Below are 23,253 nucleotides of genomic sequence, written 5' to 3'. Positions count from 1 at the left end.
ACTCATTATTAGTATTCATCGTATCTATATACCATAGTAGTTGATTATTACGACACTGCTTGGTTGCTAAAAGTTATATTTTAATGTTAAGATCTCTAGCCTTCCTGCTTTTTAGATGGGGCAGAACTAGCCACTTATTTTCAGAGGTAATTTTTTAAATAATGCTGTTTTTATGATTTGAAAGAGTTTGGCAGGAAGTGACTTAGGTGAATGACAGAGATTCATACTCCAGACAGCAGGGCTCACGTCTACACTGGCACCTTTGACTCGGTTCAGGCAACAGAAACACCAGTAAAGGTCATAGAAGATCATGGTTTGGATTAAATATAAATAAATATGGTGCATTTAAAGTCACTGTGGATTTCTTCTACATTGAAACAGGCCATGATCTTTCCCTGACTTTAATGAAGTGGTGTGAATGTCTAACCAGAACGGTTGAATAATGTATTCACTAGAGGTCAATATTGCATGAAAATTATGTCAGAATATTTTAGGATGCTATCAATACAAAAACATTTGCAGCTTTTCAGTTAGATTCTCCTCTTTATGGTGAACACAAATGGAGTCCGGTTTATTCAGGACACATTTGGTGCTGCAGTTTTTGATTTAGGAATACAAATTCTTGGCTGCTTGAACCTTTTGAGATGGTGCGTGAATAATGTGGCACTGTGGCGTGCAGTGTTGTTTCTGCAATGTGCTGTCAGTGAGGATATACAAGAAAACCTGTGGACTAGCATGGGCACCACATTACACTGAGGACTCTGAGCTGAATGCAGCTGCTCTTTGTTTTTTAAAGCCCCACCTCGAGGCTGCAGTTATGATACTAAAAGATGGCTGCTCGAGAAAACAACAAAAACTGGCAGCTTTATTGGAAAAGTTAATCAAGTGACTTCTGTATCTTTCTCCCTTACTGCCCTTCCCTCCTCCTCCCACATCGATCCGCCTCTCCACCCCACCCCTTTGGAAAGATGGCGGGGGAGTGTAGATTATAGCTTATCCCTGCTCTGCTCAGCTCTGCATTGCCTCGCTCTGACAGCAAAGCCCTTTCACCTACATTCACTGAGAGTGCCTGCCTGCCTAGACACACACACACACACACACACACACAGAGTCTGCCTGCCTGGTCTTGTCATGCAGGGAGCAGCAGTGCTCTGCGGTCTGACATGTCTCCCTACAGGAGGGAAGTATTTACCATCTGTCTACATTTATTCTCTCTATCTTTTTCTCCTATACCCTTGTCTTCTGTTCTCTCCTTTAACTCTATCTTAAGCGTGGGGCTGAGTAGGGGTGGGTTTAAAAAATCGATTCATCGATTAAAATCGATTCTAACTGGAATAAAACGATATCGATTCATTAAATCCGGAAATCGATTTTTTTTTATACATATGTAGTTTGCCGCGTATGAAACTTGCAAGCGGTTAACATGAGGAAGTCACGCGAGAGTTAAGTGACCTGGACGCATGAACCATCATGGCTACTCCCGGGAATGTGCCACCGAGCCTAAAGGCAGATGTCTGGCAACACTTTGGATTTAAGAACTGTGAAGACAGTGAAGAGCCGGACAAAAGCAAAGCCGTATGTAAGATGTGCAAAATGGAGGTAAAGCACTGTGGAAATACCACAAATCTCAGAAATCATTTAACGAGGCATCATCCAGATATCCCGCTAGCAAAAACGGCCGACACCAAGCAACGCTCACTCGAAAAGGCATTTGCAATGAAGTTGGCATCCACTTCTCCACGTGCCCAAAAAATAACCCAGTCTGTGGCAACTTTCATATGTAAAGATATACGTCCGTACAGCGTTGTTGAAAATGATGGCTTCCAAAACCTCATTAATACGCTAGAACCACGCTATGTTTTACCATCACGCAAACATTTGAGTGAAGTGGTAATCCCAAACATGTATGAAAAAGTGAAACACGATGTTACAGCCTCACTCAAGTCAGCAGAGAGAGTCGCTATAACCTGTGACAGCTGGACATCCAGAGCAACAGATAACTACCTGACTATCACCTCACACCATATCGACCAGGAGTGGAGACTCGTGTCTCATGTCTTACAGACAAGAACCACCGAAGCAAGCCACACAGCAGCTAATTTATCTGAAATTATGTTCAAAGCAATCGAAGAATGGGAGCTTACAAACAAAAATCCAGTCATCGTAACTGACAATGCTGCAAATATGGTGCGAGCTGTAGAAATAACGGGCTGGTTGCACATTGGTTGTTTTGCCCACACACTCAATTTAGCTTCACAAGCAGGACTGAAAGTTCCAGCTGTTGCTCAGCTGCTTGGCCGAGTGAGACGCATAGCATCCTTTTTTCATCGCAGCACTGTTGCAAGTCGCAAGCTTAAAGAGAAGCAAAAGATACTGAATCTACCTGCCCATAAGCTGGTGACTGATGGGGTGACCAGATGGAACAGCACATTGGAGATGCTGGAACGCTTCCTAGAGCAACAACCAGCAATCTCTGCAGCTCTACTCTCACCTGAAGTGAGGAGAAGTGACAGTAATCTCTGTAGTCTTACAGAGGCTGACATAACTGATGGAGAAGATATAGTGAAAGCTTTGAAGCCGCTGAAAGCAGCCACACTGGTTATGTCTGAAGAAAAGTCCCCGACCCTTTCCATCATTGCACCTCTGCATGCACAGCTGCTGGAGAAGATGATCAGTGTCTCTCATGACTCCTCACTGATTAAAGACCTCAAGACTGCTGTATACGACAACTTGAAGTCAAGGTATGTTTATGAATTGTGTGTATATGCCATGAATGAGTGTAACTGTATGGATGCATGTATTACATGAAAATTCTTATTATAGTGAAAAAATCTATATATTATAAAAATGTTAGTTAAGCCCTCTTGTCTAGTAATAGGCCTTTTGATTTTATATCTATCTATCTATAGATGTTTATATATAAATTATGGAAACAAAGTCGTATATTAATGTTTCTGATCTTGCATGAGTGTATGTAACCATGCACATGTATATCCAACATAATAAACTGAGTTAAATGTGCAAAATCTCTTTTCAAGATATGTGGCCCTAAAGGACAAGCTCTACATTGCATCAGCATTAGATCCTCGCTTTAAGGCCCTGCCATTCTTGTCCAAAGAGACCTGTAACAACACATTCTCTCAGTTGGTGTTGGAAGCAGCAGGTTTGGAGAACGTGGACACAGCTATTGTGAGTTACAGAAACAAAAACAAAAAATTATTGGTTTTTTTGCACTACTCGAGTTAGAATATAAATAGTAATTTCTTTATTAATTAAGTTTTCATTTTTCTACAGCGACAGTCTGATGGTGACACATCTGAGGAAACTGTCCCTGACATCTCTCTTGGTGGTGTTGATGAAGTGGATTATGCCCCTCCAATTAAGAGGTCAAAGGACTCTGCATTAATTTTTCTCCTTGGGCCAGCCTACTCAACAAAAACCACAGCACCACAGAAAACACCAACTCAGAAGGCAAAGGAAGAAGTGAATCGATACAGGGACGTTGAGCCTGTTGCACTTTCTGAGGATCCTTTGATCTGGTGGAGGGACCATGAAAGGGAGTATCCTCTCTTGGCTCTACAAGCAAAGCAGTATCTTTCCATACCTGGGACCAGTGTTCCTTCTGAACGAGTGTTTTCAACTGCTGGTGACATTGTTACCGCACAAAGGAGCTGCCTGACTCCACAACATGTAGACCAGCTTCTCTTCTTGCAGAAAAACCTTACAGTCTCAAAGAAGTGAGAGGGTAGTTATAAATAAGGCTAAATTGCATTAGTTTCACAGAGGTTTTACAATACTGTTCAATATGTTTTCATTTTTTGAAGTATTTTAAAAGGCAGTTTTTCATTTTCTGATCGGTCAGTTTCTGTCAGTTCACTTGTACATGCTGTGTTATACTGTGTGTCTCCAAAACACAATAGTGGATTTCAGAAAAGCTGTGTGAGACACTAACAGCAAAACTATTTCTCTGAGGTTTTACTGATGTTTACAAAAGATGTGTTCTATTTGCACTGGATCCCTGATCCACTTGAAATGTATGTATGAAAAAATATATATACTAATGTTAATTAAAAATTACATTATTTAACTGCTTTAGTATCTGTTCTTAATTTTGAAATTTATGTAATTCATTCACAAGGCTTAGAGGGTTCTTTTGACAGTACATATACAAGGTGAATTATCATAATTTTATATATATTATGGTTCATATAATAATATTTCGGACTGATTCAAAATCGAATCGAATCGAATCGAATCGTGGATCGAATCGATTCGGGACCTTGTGAATCGGAATCGAATCGATTCTAGAAATCAGTGACGATTCCCAGCCCTAGGGCTGAGTGTATAAACTTTTATTTGGTAGCCATGAAAGCTTCAGCTAGCCTTGGATACTTTTGTTTTTAGATAAAAGCAATAAAAAACAGCTAACCATAATCCACAATAAACCTCGTCCTTGTCCAAATGTGTCGCCTTGCTTCTCAGTGTTAATATAAAAAACATACAGAGGTGAATATTTTTTTAGGGTTTTGAAGCTTCAGTGCAGTGCCTCTTAGTCTGCTAATTTGATTCAGTGCATGTTTTTGTGCTTTTTCCTTTTTCAGAGTGATGAAAGTCGGTGTGTAATATCTACCATGGTGAGTCTGGTCTCTGGTATGCATTTGTGCAGATGAGTGCCCCCCACAAGCTCATGAAGTTTCTCAATCTTTAACTATTTTGGATTACACCGATACATTCATTTACACCCAGTGAACTACTTCAAAAGTCATTTTCACAACATCAGGAGCCTTTAATTTCCACCATAGTATTCAGTCAGTTGATAATTTTGATTGATACAAAGCTACATAAATACAACAATTAAACAGATGCAATAATAGAGATATGTCAGAAAAAAACATTGATTTTTGCTCTTCATGGAGATAATATTATTAAACCTAAAAGGGTTCTTCAACCCCACTTATGCAGCATCATAAAGGTACATAAAAGCAATCTTCCTATTATATTTTGACATAAGTGAATTTTCACACATACACTGCACTGAACTTTCTAGGCATTGTGCAGATGGTGGATGTGTACTGAGAACATCAGTGTCCAGTGTAGTGAGATCAGCCATCACTTGCCTACTGAGTCCATGTGATATCCAGTGGCTGTGCACTGAAAATGGTGGAGCCAATAGTCTTCAGTCTTTTGTATGTTTCAGTAGATCTGGTGCTTGAAACTACCTTTCTAAGCCAAATGACTGAAGTTATCTCTTTTTTTTTATTTATGTATTGCTAAAACAATCTGTTAATTGAAATGTGTGTAGGTGAGTTTAAAGTTTGTTCTTTACAAAACGGCTGTGTCAAACTGAATTTCAAGGGACCGTCAGATCTTCAATTGTGGCCAGTTTGCACAGTGACCCTTTTGCAGAGTTGTCCCTGGAGAGAAGCAGATTCTTACAAAGCTTAGCAAGGCCTTTAGATTCTTACAGTTAAAGATGCAATCTTGTCCAGAACACTGGCTACAACATTCTTTCTCTTAAATCTATTACTGAAGTAGGGCTGTTCGATATAACGATATGTATCGGATGACGATATAAAAACGTCTATCATTTCATTTTACGCTATCGTTTGTTTTGTGGTGTCGCAAAATAAACTGTTTGCGGCAATATTTTTTCATCATTTTGATGGTAATTTTTTAAAGTTCTCTCTTTCTCTTATATTTAATATAACCACACTAAGGATGGACAATCACCTGTTTTTATGCGTTGTCGTTAGCAACAACATCGCGTATCCGCTTGTTTATTTTCCACATAAACCTTTCACAATAAAGCTCAAGATCCTGTTGGGACTTTTCAAAATAAACTGAATCATGTAAAAGAGGATGCAGAGTATTTACGGATAAAAAGCAACTGTGTAATAAATACTCACAAAGAAAACGCCGGCTGTTACAACTTATGTCTAAAAATGTATGCATCGGTTAAAACACTTACAGTGATACCAACCGTAGAAAAAGCTGTAACATGGAAATATATCTAAATAATGGAGCTTATATTTTGTTCATCACCCAGTCATAATAAATTCATCATCGCTTAGTTAGGAAGATATTTTCTGCATGTTTTGTTGTTCTTTCACTCTAAAGAAAAACTTTTTTTATATCATCACTTAATCTGAGCCTGACTTCCTAACCCCTAACCCTAAGACTTTTAGCTTATGTCTTGCTTTTAGTCCTAAAACTCAGTCATACAGCCAGACTTTGGATATGCAGCAGACAAACTGAGACACTAGTGGAGCAGCTGGTGAAGACCAAAGTAAAAGCAAAGGAAAAGAGATCATTGGATTTATTTTTACATTCTCAAAAAAAAATGTTAAAAACTGTTTGTGGTCTCATTTGCCTGGAAATGTGCAGGGAAGGAAGCAGTGAGGCCAAAAAATATTTGGATAATGAGCCCATTTTTTTTGTCATTTTGCCTCCGCACATCACCATAGCTCATTTTAAATCAAAGAATCAAGACGTGATCCAAGTTCAGACTTTCTGCTTTAAATCAAACGTTAAATTTAACCAAAAGTTTAAATTCACTGTTTAAGACCTGCAACCATTTTTATACACATCCCCCCCTCCCCCCATTTTCAGACTCTCTAAAATAATTGGACAAACTACCATAATTTCAAATACGGGGATTGTTTTAATACTTGGAAGAAAATATTTTGTTCAATGAGACTGCCTAAAGTCTAGAACCCACGGACATCACCAAATGCTATGTTTCACACCTTGAGATGCTCTGCAGGGTCTTTGTGGGTCTTTCTACCTTCAGTTTTGTCTTCAGCAACATAAAAGCATGCTCTGTTGGGTCTAGATCAGGTTACTGACTTAGTGATTGAAGAAAATCACATTCCTTTGCCTTGAGGCCATGTCCACACTAATACGTTTTCGTTTGAAAAAACATCTTTTTCTCTCTGTGTTGGCCTTCCATTCACACTGAGACAGCATTTTCAGTCAAGGAAAATGCAGCATTTTGAAAACGCTCTCCAAAACAGATACATTTGAAAACGCCATTTTCACGGCACAGTGTGGACAGCGAAACCGGAGACTTTTCGAAAACGATGACACATTTTAGTCATATGATGCAGTCATGTGACCAGTTAAACCAAGATAGTGGAGGGCATTATACAGCTGTTGTTCTGTTTGTGCTCAATTTTGACAGCCCTATTAAAGATTAATATCAGTCTGTACATGCTCCAGATGGCTTTTCTTCAAATTCTTTAATTCTCACTCGCTTTTGCAACTTTGTACTTTTGTGTTACTCGCAGCAACAACTCCACCTCATTGTTAGTCCATTTAAAAAACTTGGTGCTTTTCTTCGACATTTTGCCACAATGTTTCAAAGAGCCGGAAAGTAAATAAACGGCAGACAGAAATGAGGCAGGTCGAATCGTCTTCCGTTTCACGCATACGAAGGACTGGAACGTAAGCGTTTTGGGCCGTTTCAATGTGGACGCACAACTCTGTGAAAACGACTGAAAGCGATAGTGTGGACACATAGTGTTTTCAGACGTACACGCCGTTTTCAAATGTATCCAGGCTAGTGTGGATGTAGCTTGAGAAACTCTGTGGATTGCTTTAGATCATTATCCATTTGCAATGTGAAGCCAAATGTGAGCATAACCCTGTATACTTCACAATTCATCCTACCACTTCTACCAGCACTCACATCTTCAATAAACACAAGAAACCTGGTTCCAATCCCAACCATACATTCCAGTGCCATAACATTATCTTCACCATGTTTGATGGAATATCTTGTATACTTCAGATCACAAACTGTTCTTTTCTTGAACCAGATTTTTTGTCCTGAGTTATTTTTGCGAGATCTCGCAAAATAGGCCACATCCTTTGGAGGCCGGATTTGAAGGCCGATTACATCACAGCCAGGAAACAAAGGCTGTCCTAATTCGAAAGCTGCTCCAAATGTGTCCTTCATTTCCCCGAATTTGATGGATGGGTTGGGTGTATCCTTCATCATCCAACCTATCCCAACCTATTCATAGCGCGGCCCAGCCAATTCCAGTTTCCAACAATGGCGGCAGCTACTTAGTTTTAGTATTACTCTTTCTGGGTCACAAAATGAACTTTTAAGATATTTTCAGACGAGAATGTAGCTGTGTAAACTTCAAATTCCCGGTCAGCTTCAAGTTGGCAGCCCCCGAAGGATGCAGCCTATTTTGCGAGATCTTGCAAAAGTTCATCTTCATTTTTTTTCTCCAATGTCCCTTGCGGGGCTCCGTAGTCTTCCCATCAGCGTTAATTTCATTGACCAATAGTTTTCATCATAGTTTTTGTCAGCTACCTTTTTTTCTGACAAAAAACAGATGATAACTAGGTAAAAACTAATCCTTGAGGACAAAAACTATGATAAAATGAAACGTATTGACACTTTTGTTGATGAATAAAAACAAGATGAAAATGAGATCCAATCAGAATTAATTAAGTTAATTCCATCGGGCTATATGATAACCCAACGAGCAGGGCTGAGATAGATTTTGGTTGCCCGACCGGAGATATTGCCGGGACGTCGGGCTAGCGATTTTGCAAGCCCTGGTCCTGAGATTTGATTTTCACCCAGGTGTCATCCACATACCTGAACCAATGGCTTGGTGGTGTTCCAGGGTAGGATAACAAAGCCCTCTTTTCCACCTCTTCCATGTACAAATTGGGTGAAACTGGGCAACCCATGGCACACCCATGTTTCTGCCTGTAGAACTGACCCTTGTATGTGAAGTAGGTGGAATGAAGACACAGTTTCAAAAGCAAACACACTTGGTCGATGCTGAGAGTGGTCCTGTTGCTGAGGTTGGGGTCATCCTGTAATCTCTTACGAACTACCTCCAACGCTTCCGTAACTGGGATGCAAGTGAAGAGAGATGTAACGTCGTACGAGACCATGGTTTCATCTGCCTCCATAATGACATCTCTCACCTTCTCAACAAAATCCAAGGTGTTCTGGATGTGGTGTTCAGAACTGCCTACCAGATTGAGAATCAAAGCCAGAAACTTAGAGATGTTATAGTTGACCGAGTTGATCATACAGACAATTCCCCTGGGTATAGCCTTTGGAATGAGGTCCGGTCAATAGCATTGCCTTGTTCTAACTGCTTCAGACAGTCTATCACCCTCTTCCTGTAGCCACTTCCGGGGTCTCGTTTCAGGGGCTCATAAGTATTTTCGTCACTGAGCAGTGAATGGTGGGCCTAAGGGTACATTTTTTGCCATCTTACAATGCTGTGATTGCAGCCATTCCCCAACTCTCTGTGAATGGTACTCATGGTCATTGATCAGCGAAAACCTGTAGTGATCACGTATGTGTCAGGATCGGGTCCCCCGAAACAAACAGAGTAACATAGTGCACGCTGTTAAGTGTCAGGAGGATTGTCAGGATTTATACTTCGGGGAAACCAAACAACCTCTGGCGAAGTGGATGGCACAACGCAGAAGAGCTACCTCGTCAGGCCAGGACTCTGCAGTCTATTTACACCTACAGGCCAGCAGACACTCTTTCAACGATGAAGATGTACACATCCTGGACATTGAGAAACGCTGGTTTGAGCGCGGAGTCAAGGAGGCCATTTACGTGAAAAGGGAAACACCATCTCTGATTCGAGGAGGAGGGGGCCTAAGGGTACATCTTTCGCCATCTTACAATGCTGTGATTGCAGCCATTCCCCAACGCTCTGTGAATGGGACTCATGGCCATTGATCAGTGGTTGTTGATCAATGGTCATGAGAATTTGCATAATCATGATGAAGGAACTGACCTCCCAGCCCATTGTTCTTTCAGTGGGCTGGTTTCAGTCATTATGCAAATGTACTGTTTATAAGATTGGGGAAACCTGCAGTCAGCTGAGACTGAAGTCACTTGGATGAGTGACGAAACGTTTCTCCCACTGAAAATGCTACGTCCAGATGAACAGAGTCAACCTTTGGAGACTTTGAGATTTACTTACCTGGATGATTGAGAATGCATCAAGACGTTTTCTGACAAAGCTTAATTTAGCCTTAGTGTTCTTGAGTGTAACCAGCGGTTTGCACCTTGTTGTACTTAAATTCACGAAGGAACTGCAGACTTAGATTGCAGACTTTGACACTGGTACACTCGACTCCTCCAGAGAGCTCTTGCCTTGGGTAGTTTTGTTTGAGTCATGCAATTCACACAAGTTTTGTTAACAAAGTTTGGTGTCTAAAATCCCCACCCTGATATCTGTGAGGGAAAAGGCTTGTATAAGCTCTCCAGACATGGCTGACACAAATGCTGATTCATCTGTGCTTCTGCAAATGGTTATTAGGAATGTCTGGAATGCACACAAACAGGTTGAAAAATTAATACGAGCAACAGTCTAAATCCTGGGAGATGTTATTTGTGGATGTACTGCTTGTCGGGTTTTATGCTCTGCGAATAACAACCAAGTAGGATGGTGCAATTTAGAGTAAATATCATCTTTTTTTGCTCCTGTCTTCCAGCAGGGCAGCTGATTGTTAGCTCCGTCTTCATTAGGGCGCCTTGGGGTCAGCTAGGACTGAAATTAGACCGTGCTGATTTGGCCACTTTCCACATCTCGCTTGCCTGCTCTCTCACACACACACATACGCACAGATATTTCATCCTGCTAAAGCTTCCTGTCAGCAACTAGGAATATAGTGTGGCTGCTTGTAGCTTCCAGCTCATATGTGTTATCACACTCATTCACTCTCAAACTGTCTGTGCTGCGATATAAATGTGCAACCGGGCACTTTATCAGTTTACTAATGAGAGCACATTGCACAAATTGAAGACTGTAAAGGGAAAGATCGTATTACTGAGCAAAGCGTTAAAAATATCAGTATATGAAAATGAATTTATTTGCAGAGTAGTTGAATTAATAGAAATAGTAGCCGTAAGAGCAAGAAGTCCTTGTTCCTGGAGCAGTAAAGATGGTAGAAAAATAATAGGTAAATCTGACAGTATAAATATATCAAACAATAACAGGGTGCACTGAACAGTGACTGTTGTGTTGGTGAAGCCAGACCGCAGCCAGCTGGCCTCAATACAGATCCATCATGTTCAGTCCAAAATCTAATTTCAACAAAAACCACTCCCAGGCTCTGCATGGAAAACTGCTGAAACACTGGATTATTATACTTGCATGTGGTTGTCAGCAACACTGATGTGAACTGTTTTATTAATATGGATTTAAATGTTGCATCAACATTTGTAGACAGGGACTCTTTTGTTGTTGTTGTTGTTGTTGCTTTATGATTGATTTACTGAATGAAACAAAGAAGGAACAACTATATTTCTATATATCTATTTTTGGTTCCTTGGTCAGATTGTCGGTAATGTTTGAACTGGTACACGATTACCTGTAACATAACATGTATAACATGATAAAGTGAACCTGTAGTAGGAACAGTCTAAATCTTGTTCCCTGTAATCTAGCTCAGCTGGCTGTTAACACTCTTTCCATTTAGTGCTAAATTAAGATAACCATCTGGCTATGATTACGTTTATTTACACCAGAGCTACAGATGTTGATTTTCTCAAAGTGATCCATTATGATGTGTTTAGTCCAAATGCCCAAACCTGAACAGTGAGTGAGACTGAAAAATAAGATTTCAGTGAACAATATCATCAATGTCAGTAAATCCAGGATCATCACTAAAGGATGCTTTGAGCATAAAAGACTGACCAGTCACATTTGAACTGCGCTGATCTAAAACACTGCGGCTCAAGGACTAACAGGTACTAGACGGTGAGAGCATGTATGTCCCATTCTGGATTCTCTTCAATGGCTCATATATAAACTCTCGAATAATCAGGCCCCATTACGTCTTACACACCTCATAGCACCACATTATCCCATCAGATTGCTTCTCTCACGTACTGCACGTTACATCTGGTGGCTCCTCTCCCAGTTTAAATTCACGAGACAGACACCCTCTCTACTTTTAAGATAAGGTTTAAAAATTTTCCTTTTTTTGATAAAGCATATAGTTAGGGCTGGATCAGATGGCATAATCATGGTCAGCCGTGCTTTCTGTTATTAGTGCTAATGAGCAAATGTGTTTTTCGCAGAAGCCACCCGCACTCTCCAAAGAAAAAAACAAATTAGCTCACAGTTATGACTTACTATCTCATAATTACACAGAAATGTGTTTTAATTATAAGAGCCGGATCTCGAAATGAGAAAAGGTCAATGTGATTATCAGACACGGTTATTTGACAAGTCAGAAGCATCATGATGCTTTTATCGTTATCTATGATCTATATATTGAACATCAGCATGAATATTAATGTAAAGGGGAGCCGTCATGGTAAAAATTAAAAGTTGCCTTTTGTTTTAACACACGTAAACTATTGTCGGATACACAAAGTATAATATCGCTATGGACAAAGAGACTGTAAGCTGTAACGTGAGCCATTTTACCAACCTTCATATATTGTTTTGCACCAAGAGTGGGGATGAACCCAGGTTTCACACATAGAGAGACCGATGTAAATCCAAGATATGACCATCTAACTGGATATGAGAGGGATAATCACAAGAAACCAGTGACTGACAGATGTAGCCCACAGATTCTTCCTGCAATGATTTCCATCCCATTAACTAAACTTCCTCTACCAAGAAGAAAAAATAAAAAGTTGCCTGAATATTTCATACTGTATTTTTTTTTAATCTATAATGTTTGTTTGTTTTGTTTTTTCTGCACTTCTCCCATTCCTGTTGAATCTTTCCCTTCCCTGTTCTGGCCCTGTTGTCAGCCTATCACCACATGGTTACAACATAATCAACGTGCAGTTGGGATTTTGGAGGACTGCACAGCAGCATGTTCATGGTGGCCGGAAATCCCTCTCTGCAGGCAAATCCACGCGCAAGTAGACACAACTGCGGTAGCAGTTCTTTACAAGACAAATCCCAGTGAGTCACCACATCACTGTGTCGGTATCCACAAAGTTTTCCACTGGTCGCTCTTTTCTGGCTACTCTATGTGCTGATTACGCTCAGCAACCCATCACAACCAGGTTATGTAATGTGATTTATGTATATTCAGTTTAATGTCAGGGACCATGCACAGAAACATTCCTCTAATGCGAAAAGATGTTTTGTGCCACATTTAGCCAGGAGCTCATTTCCATCTGCAGCACCTGTGTAGGTGCACACAATATTAAATAAGTTATAAAATACAAATACATATCAGAGATATAAGTATAGCAATACACTACACTCAGCCCCACTTCAAACCACAAAAAATATAAACATTTTCCAACACAAAAAAATGCGATGCTGTGTTAAAAAAAGATGTGCAATTTTCATAAACCAGTATTTTATTTATTTATTTAACAAAATACAGGAAACCCATCAAAATTTTAAACCTATCATAAAATATTTCCTCAGTGCAACATTTTTCTAAAAACCTGGGTCAGGACCAGGTTTTTAGTCTAAATCTGAGGAACTATAACCAGACCAGTTAAGCACCTGGACTCTTCTATTACAAAACCATGCTGCTGTAAATAGATGTGGCTTTGCATTGTCTTACTGAAACATGCAAAAACTACCCTGAAAAATATGTCATCTGGATTCAAACATACTGTCAGCACTGATGGGGGCTGGATATTGATGGCATGATAGTATCATGTAGCTGCTGTGGATTTGTAAGCTGACCATCAATGATATAAATCTCTCATTCCACCACATTTGAATGGTACTAGTGGACTGAGATTTAGTGACTGTGGAGGCCATTTGAATACAGTGAACTCATTGTAATGTTCAAGAAACACATTTCAGATTTGAGCTTTGTTTAAATATCACAGCAGAAATCAGGACTCATCAGATCAGTCATTGTTTTCCAATCCTCTGTTATTCAGTTCTGGTGAGTCTATGTGAACCTCAGTTTTCTGTTCCGAGCTGACAGCAGTGGCGCTGAGTGAGGTCTTCTGCTGCTGTAGCCTGTCTGCTTCAAGGTTCGATGTGTTGTGCATTCAAATATGCTCTTCTGCTGCCTTTGGTGTACCACGTGGTTAATTGTGTTAATGTTGTGTTACTGTATTCAGTCCATACTCTGTAACCCTTAGAGTTGGTTGTGCAGTGAAATCCCAATAGATCAGCACTTTCTGAAATATTCAGACCATCCCATCTGGCACTGACAGCCAAACCACTGTCAAAGTCATTTAGATCACCTTTCTTCTTCATTATGATGCTCCATTTAAACTTCAGCAGATGATCTTGATGATGTCTACGTGCCTAAATGCACCAAGTTGCTGCCATGTGATTTGATGAGTAGATATTTGTGTTAATGAACAGTTAAGCAGGTTTATTTTTTATAAGCTGGAATAAGTCGACCACATGTGCTTCCTTCCTCTCTTCCTTTCTGAGTGCTAAATACGAAGCTAAATCAAAAACAGGCCATCTTAACATGCTGCAAGCTAATAAAGGAAATATTCTGACAGTACATATTCATCTTTAGTGCGCAACATTTCAAATAGCATTACTGATATTACCAAGCCTTTAATTGCAGTGAAACCTGCTCCACTGCTCTTATTTTCCAAACCCCCCTGGAGCAAATATGCTGAAACAAAACCCAACTGTACACATATTGTATACATGTTTTTCATCCCTTTGATACCAGCCTCAGTCATAGCAAAGGTTGCTAGAGTGTTGCCAAGGAGACTCAGGATGTGTCTGTTATTGGCTCAGCTGTATCCAGGCAGCCTATATTACCACAGTTACACACAAAAACACAAAAATGCCCTCCCTGTTACACAAACACATGTGTTCTGAGGCTGTATCAAACCAAGAAGAATCACAGGTCTCTGCAGTATATTCTGGTTGTTTCACACAGGCGAATTAAGCAGTAACTGCATGCTTAATTTCCCTTTTCATTTTAGCTGTTATCACAGAGCTACGTGGGTCGTCCGATTGTCTGATTCAAACCACACATGGTTCAGTTGGTCATCATGGAGACGCTTTGTCAAATGTTGCTTGCACATTTTGTCCTCCACATTTCATTTGCAAATGAAACGTGACTCACTGCATGGATGAAAGAGTCTTTTCAGCTCCTAGTGAGTGACTCTGTTCAAATCAGATTACAACAAAAGACCGGGGACATCCTGGAAACAAGACAAAGGTGGGCTCATTATTTCCAGGTTGAATAGATTTTATGCCACGTAAAGAAACTTCTGCATCCACATCTTTCTGATTAAATCACTTACTTTGCTGATTTCACAGGTTTTGTCAGTCTTCATTGAGGTGTTTTTCAGCACAAGTGTTTTGACTTCTGCACCTTTTTTCTTGTCCCGTGAAACAGTTTAAAACATAAACAGAGAGAGTTGGCATTATCTTTCAAACAAAGGCAAGAAGGGCAGTAACAGAAAATCCAGTGAAGGATCCCAGAAGAGATTCTGTGACATTTGTCTTTCTGTCAAGAGCAAAGGCCAAAGTGACTGAGAGGAAACTGAAAAGAAAAACATAACGCATCTGCTTTAAATTTCTTGACTCTGTTGTAGATTTATATGTATTTCCAAGATAAGAAATTCTTGCTCCCTTTCTTCTGACAGTTTCTTTTCATCCTTTCTTTTTATTTTTATTCAGTATCATCCAATAATTCCCAGCTAAAACTCTCAGACCAATACTCTTACCAGGGCAACCATATTTTTAACTGATGGCCATCACATCACTGCTTGTGAAAAATGTGATGAAAGAGTGCATGCGCATATTTCAAAACGGGGAAGAAAAAGCCTTCCTATTGGCACATACTTGTCCTTGTACGTGCTGTTAAAAAAACATGTGAAAGCTGGCTCTTGAAGAACAAACACCTTCATAAAAGAAAAAGGTAATCTATAGCTCTTCTTCTCCTGACAGATGACTCACTGGAATCTATTATGCAGATAATCAGCCTAATTAAGACAGTTATCTGTCATTATATCTGCCTGTAGAGCTGTTTTCAGTCACAGTGGGCACCTCTTTCAATAGGATTTCTCAACCTTCAATTGTCACAATTTCCTGCTTCAACCGCCATCTGATGACTTTGCTGCACAAGAAAACTGAAGGTCTTGGTCTTTAGCTGTGTGTGCTTGTTAAAATGGAAGCGGCACTAATTTTAAAGGGACAGCTCACCCTAAAATAAAGCTTTTGGGTTTGTTTGGTTTTTTTATCTGATCGATTCTGATGTCCTATAGTTATCCATGTAGATTGCTATGAGTACAACTGAACACTACCACCAATCAAGAAGTCTACTTGTAAAGAGAGACTCCTGACAGTGTGACAGGATGCAAACATTGATGGCATCACCTTCAAAAAGTACTATGGCTACAAGTTAACCACTTTAACATGAGGTTCTATATTTTTGCAAAAATCAAACTGCAAAAAATAAGCTGCAGCTGTAAAATTTGAAATAAAGTGCACATTTTCTCTATTCAGTTTACTCTGTTGCTCAGTCTTTTTTCTGAAATACTGCATTAATCTGCTACTTTTATGACTTTTCTGCCCATGTGGTAAGAAACACTCCCCGGCGGTCTGTATTGTTTCCTGCTGGTGGTTGGATAGATTATGAAATTCGGTCCATGCAAAGACAAACACCCTCTGTTTCATTTTAATGTCCACCATATTATCTGGCTCCTATATCTGGCTCCAGATTTTCAAAAGTATTCACTCAAAAAAAACTAAACAAGCTCATCTGAATGTCTCTGAGTCCTTTTTTCATAATGTTTTTCAGCATCCAGTCTGTGCGACTCACTGCACATGCACAGTATTTCCTCTATCTACGGCCCTGCCTGCTGAGTCATCAGACTTTCCAATGGGATGACAGTGCAAGCATAAAAATAGCTTTTCTGGGCTTGAGTTCTTCCACCTACTCAAGTTTTTACCAAACTTTCTGGGAGATATTTGAATGGGTTGTAGAAAAGTCGGTCACTGTATCGTCATTCATCGGTTTTACATTATAAATTCTGAAGCCTCGTTTTTTTAACTTACCATAATGGCACAGATGGAGAAGTGCAAAGTTATAAGATAATGTTAGCAAGCTACATTTATAAATTCAGTTACTTTACTCGGTAACTGATTTGATCAATTTCCTCAGATTTGTGAGGAAACACATTGCACACCATGCCAAGATATGTTAAAGCTTCGCCTGTTAGCACTTTGGGAATCACTATGATGGCGCAAAAAGTTATTTTTGGCATTTTTCATCGATTCATTTAGACAGGCTTCCATTTTTTGCTTGCAAGGTTGCCCCTTGGTCGCCACGAGGGGATATTGTGTTGGAAGACCGTCTTATGAAGGCTTCCCAACAGCCTTGACTTCTCACATCATGCCTTTCTTCAATCTAATCCTTAATTTTTTTTTATATCAGCAACATATAAAAACATAATGACAAGGACAAACAATATCAGCTATGCCTCGTAAGGTAAATATTGTATCTTATATAACAAACAACACATCATATTTGAAGTTGACAATGAATTATGGCTCGAAAAACTCACTACTCATGGGTTAGACCACACCCACCTCTGAAGCTTTGTCACTGTGTTTTGCACCGTCATGCTATTGTGTTGACAAAATCCATTCTCAGACAACCAGACAGACATAAACACCTTTCAAAGTCCTCAAAACCGCCTTTGTGGTAGTTTCCGCTACAGTTAGTGCTTCTACGACCACATTTTGCAGGATGACACACACATACACAAAAATACCAGCCACATTGTTGCGGCTGGTAAACATAATTAGTAGGAGACAGAGTCTCACAGTCAGGTCGCCCAATGTTTAGTCAGAGAAAGTGACTGGAGGAAAAAGTAATTCAGTGTGCCATCATATCGTAACTGCCTCTCGTGGCTGCTGTGGTTGTGGGCAGTAAATGATTTCTCCATAAGCTCATATATCTTTCAGTGTTTACCAAAAATTGCTTTCATCAAACACCGTTTAATATTTAACCTTTTGCATTCAGCCCAAAATGTACAAGTATTGTAATTGGAGTGTCACATAGCAGGTTGGCGTGAATTTAATGGTACGCACAAAGTAGGTAAAGCTTTTAAAACCTGCTTTCGTGAAAATATAGGCCTTTTAATAATATATGGCATCAGATGTCATCTGTGACGCACAGTTAAGCAGAAATAAGGAACAGATTTGGTCGCATGCAATAGAATCTGTAGCTGTCCGTCCTGCAGTAAAATCACAGACGCTCCTATTCGAGTGCCAAATGAAAACTCAAGCCTCTCTTTAATATTCGCCTTCAGAGACAAACCTAAAATTGCATCCTAATCTCCTCAGTGCTCGGGAAAGGATGAGCTGTTATGTAAAAGAATCTGGAGCTCTCTGGAGATCCAGGAGGTTTGTGTTGAAACCACAATGGCTTTGCCTGGATAATCTCACCCCTCATATTACTGGTGATGGAGGAGGGGGGCACAAGGGAGACAATGTGAGAGAGTGAAAAAAAAGGGAATGGGGATGGGATGGAGGATAATGTTAATTTAGTCAAAGCTGAAATCACACACATAGGGAATGTGGGGCATCTTTGTCACTCAGACCCATTCAACCTTCACACACTTTCACCACATGCACATACACACACACACAAATACACACAAAGTACTAAAAAGCTGTTCACACACACAAAGGGATTCTCTTGTCACAAAGAGTGGGTTGCTGCTGAAACACCCGTAGAGATTTTGCCTAATCTGCCCTTACAGATTTCAAATATTATTTGTGTGTGAGTGCGTGCATGTGCATGCTCATGAAGAGGCAGCAGCAGAAAGTGCCATGGGAAAGACCTTGTCGCATCCAGTTTGATGCTGATATTTCACATCCCTCTGTCTGTGTGTGTACGTTAGGCTGGATTTGTGGTAACTGAGAGCATGAACGTTTGCGCACGCGTGTGTGTGTCTGTGTGTGTGTATGTGTGTAAATACTTTGATCTCCAGAGCTCCCTAGAGTTAAGCTCTTCCCTGCCTGACATCTGAAAACAGGCAGTCTGTCATGGCAGCCTCTTTACTTAGAGCAATGAGAGAGAGAGTGAGAGGAGCGGGTGGTGCAGTACAGATACAGTAAACAAAGACAACGGGTGGGGAGGAATCGTAAGTGTCCAGCCACAGTGAATTTGACCCTCATAATAAAAACAAAATCTATGTAAATCTGATAAACACCAGTAAAGGCCAATTCTGCCAAACGCTAACTCAGCCGGGATGTTCAAGGTCAGCCTCACCCATGTACCAACATGTCTCAGGGGAGACTCCAGTGGATAGCTCCACCTGGTCCATGAATATGGTTGCAAGTATCAGTTCTTTTCTGATAGTAGTATTTACAACCTCAAGTTTAAACACAACTTCTCTTTCAAGGTTTTTACTAGAGCAGCTTAAATGGCACGTCCCATTTGAGATCTGCCAATTGCCTATGTAGAAAGGCTGAAGCTAAACCATCAACTGATGTGAGCTGGCATTGAAATCAACTGATCTACAAAAAAATTATTATTTATTTATTTATTATTATTATTATTTAGGCCCAGGACCGTTCCCCATATCAACCTCTGGTAAATATTCCTTGTAGTTGCTGGCTGTTGCTGGGTAAATTCAGTTAACTGTATCGGGAACCTGCCTGTGATTGCTTTGGTAACTACCAGATTGCCGTGGTTACCTGCAATTTACGTAGAAGATGACAACTTGTCTGCACACACTGGCTAACTAACCAGTGAGACGTAGCTAAATTTGAAAAACTGTTACGCAAAATGAAAAAGAGATCGTGTCCTTTCAAAGTAAACGAACTCTTCACAGTTTCGTAACCTCTTATCAAATCGCTGGCGCCCATACAAACTGTGGATGACTGCAATAACCTGCTAGCAACCAAAGCAATCACAAGGAGGGCTGTAGGCCTGCGTGACTCGAGCTTAGCAATACATTTCACAGCTACTACTAGCAATCATTTGCCACCAGTCAGGGAATTCTAATTTTTCCCTCGTGATCAGTGGCTTGCAGATGGTCTCTAGGCCTGTATGACTGAAGGGTTTTAAAGGTTTAGCAAAATAATACGGTGCATGTAGGCTCTTTACATGCATGCGTGAACTTTGCATTCTAGTGCAGTCAAAGCCTTTAGCGTGAGGGTGTGTTCAAACTGAGTATTTCGGGCTGATTCATGTGATATCTATAATTCATAAATTTGGTTTGCCTGGCCAGTAATGCCAGATGAACTTGGGAGGTTCTAAGTACTCTTTGACCCGGAGAATGTTTCTTCGTTCTGGTCTTAGATGAATGTGTGGTTTGGTCAAAGTGTTATGATAAGTTTGGATCCAGTGATTCCAACATATGGGTGGTTTAAAAAAAAACTTTGACATTTGATAGTCAGGAGTTTGTCGTGCTTGGAAAGCCTGACATAACAAATTGAACTGAGGGAAGACCACAGTCTGATTATAAATATCAGCAATTTCTTCATCTCTTTTCCATTTTAAGAATTTGAAGGAAGGGGAAATAACAGCCATCATGCAGACAGACAGAGTGCATCATTCCAAGTTAGACTGATGATGTTTCGAATGGAGATCCAGGAGGATAACAGGATAAAACTTGGCCCAGAATAAACCATATTCATTTTTGTTTGCATGGTGTTTAGTTTGAATGTTTTTGGGAAGTGTGAAGCTAACTTATTTAAATTCACATTCTTCAACCCAAGCAAAGAAAACAGTTAGCCATAGTGGGACACTGCTGCGGTGAGGTGGACCCAAATACCAGTGCATCTCTGATAAGCTCTGGTTTGAAACAGCTTTGAACTACCATGCACAAACAAGTGTTTGCTGTCTTCCCAGTTAACACAAATCAAAAACAGTGCTCGTGTTGTCCGCTGGAAGTAGGCGAGCAAATCGAGAAGAAAAAAAATGTCCATGTGCAACAGGCCACAACAGCCACAAATCACAAAGAAAAGAAGCAGCTGACGTTTGCATCCCCAAATGAGCCGCTTCTTCTTTAAATATGGGGCCTGTTAAAATTTCATCCAATCCAGATTCAGTATGAGGTGTTCACTAAGCAGAACCATCTGTGACAGAAGAATGTGAGGCTTGGATAACACGGCAAGTTTTTTCCTCTTTCCTTGAAAGGCTTTTATGGGTTTTTTGTATTCTGCCAAACATTCCTGCAATGCATGATTTCCAGCAAAAGTATTTCCCAGGCCTGCAGGGATGTTCAGACCCCTCTGCCTCGACATGTTTCAATTTGTTTTTCTATTATTAAAATATTGTTTAATATTTTCCATATCGTTCTGCAATTGCTTGAGGGTTACAGCACATAAGAGAAATAATCAGTTCACAGGTGAGCCATTAAACATCCCACCATGTAGGCCTGGCTTTACTGGTTCACCATTGAGGAAAGAATTGGAAAGGATTTGCTCAGTACACCAAAATGTCCAAAATAAGACTGTCTATAAAAGATAGATCATGTAAAGTTTTTACAATGAAACTGTGGTTCTTACATTTTCTTTCTTTTCTACTCAAAGTGCTTTATACAACTTGCCTCCTTCATCCATTCACACAAACTAGTTAATTGTACTGGGAGATGCAATTCTCCCAAAACAGCAGCAGCAACCAATATTCCAATATGGTATCTACATATAATAGATAAGTCCCACAGACTTAAATTTAGCTAATCTGTTAGTGTTATGGTCCCTGGATTTGTTCCTTTTTTGATATTTAGCTTTGAGTTTCTGTTCTACTGTTTAAAGTTACTGATTCCTGTTTCCATTTCTTTATTATATAGTGGTTGTGATTCCTTGTAATGTTGTTAGTATCTGATCTCTGTTGGGTTTCTGTTTATTTCTATTCTAGTGATGAGTTTTATTTCTTTTGGTTCCCTGGTGTTTTGGTTCATGTCTGGTAGTGGTAGTAGTCTGATGATTATGCATGATTGTCTTTTTATTCCTAAGTACCTTTGTGTTTCCTGTTCTCGTACATGTTACTATATATTTATGCTTCTGCAAGAAATCTATGCTTGTAGCTGCACTGTAACCGCAAACCTCTCTGAATATTTTATGAATATTAAAGGACTGTTAATAATTCCTGGAGCTTTTTGAGCATTCCTATTTCAGACGTCACACTTTATAGCAGTTCTTCTATACAGGACTACATGACCAACTTTTGATTGCCTAAAAGTCTCATATGGTTTGAAAGAGAAATAAATGTTGATGTTATCTACAAATAAAATGTGCTGAATGATAAATCATTTGTTAATTCTATAATTTAATAGTTGGTCATAATAAAGAGTTTAAAAATGGCAAAGCCCTGCAAGATATAACAAGACAGTGGGATAAAATCGGATACGAGATAGCCGATACAGATTGTGGAACTTCTATTAGTGAGATAAGATCCAAACCGATCGGATGCTGCTCCTGAACAAAAACAATACATGAAAGAAGTCCTAAAACCAAACAGCAAGTTAGAACTGATCTTATTCTTACTGGTGGGAACATGCTGGAGTTGATACATCACAGCAGGTAATTTGTCTGTTAAACTAAGATAAAATGAATGTCAGTATTGACGCTACTGTTCAAAAGTCTTGAGCCACTCATCCTTTCTTCATATTTTGCTTGAAAAATGGGAACTACATGCAGCACTTTATAGGAATGTGAACACATAAATGGAAATACAATATACAAGGCCAAAACATAGTATGTAGAATTCTAATGAGCTTGAAAGTTAATATTTGGTAAGACCACCTTGATTTTTCAGCACATTCTCAATTTATTATTATTATTATTATTATTTCTTTAGGACCTATACTGTTTCTCTGCTATAGACAGGTTTTAGTTGAGTGAGAATGTCCAAAGAAAGAAATCCTAAAGATAACATCAACTGTGCTTCGATTATTTCTCTACTTCTGTCCTTGTTCTGCCAGGTGCAGCAATGGGCTGGATTCTCTTGCTGGCCAGCACAGTGGGAAACACTGGTGTTTCTGGCTTCAGCTGCTTCAGCTGCTTCACCTGTTTCCGATTCCACTAATCAAACCTCACATTTTTTAAAGACCGCCTGGTGCTCACCTTTCCTTACCTTCTGCTGAAAACCCAGTATTCCTTGCGTGGGCTCAGTGTGAAATCCTGTTCTCTTGTGTGTTTCCTGTAAAAACCTCTGGAGAATAATAGCTAAAGTCAGATTCCTCAGTTTCTCCCAACCTGGAAGATTTCAAGTCACATTCTGTCTGGAGGGAAACTGCCTGACCCATTCCAGATGAGCAGCATTTACCAGAGTCAGTTATTCATGCCTTTAACTATTAAGCAGCAACTTTCT

The 23,253-nt window shown here is 39.8% G+C and overlaps 1 protein-coding gene across 1 annotated transcript; it reads left to right on the top strand.

Annotated features, from left to right (window-relative positions):
- The first annotated feature begins 2,215 nt into the window (after positions 1–2,215).
- Positions 2,216–3,796, top strand: LOC308393843 (E3 SUMO-protein ligase ZBED1-like). The gene is made up of 3 exons (XM_080877864.1): positions 2,216–2,741; positions 3,039–3,189; positions 3,295–3,796. Exons 1-3 carry the CDS (start codon positions 2,437–2,439, stop codon positions 3,739–3,741), a joined length of 903 nt encoding a protein of 300 aa, XP_080733990.1. The 5' UTR covers positions 2,216–2,436; the 3' UTR covers positions 3,742–3,796.
- Positions 3,797–23,253: the final 19,457 nt, after the last annotated feature.

This window comes from Rhamphochromis sp. 'chilingali', assembly GCF_963969265.1.
Source record: "Rhamphochromis sp. 'chilingali' genome assembly, chromosome: 3".
NCBI classification, from domain to species: Eukaryota; Metazoa; Chordata; class Actinopteri; order Cichliformes; family Cichlidae; genus Rhamphochromis; species Rhamphochromis sp. 'chilingali'.
The sequence above is the reverse complement of the archived record's forward strand: the minus strand, read 5'-3'. Positions and strand labels throughout refer to the sequence as shown.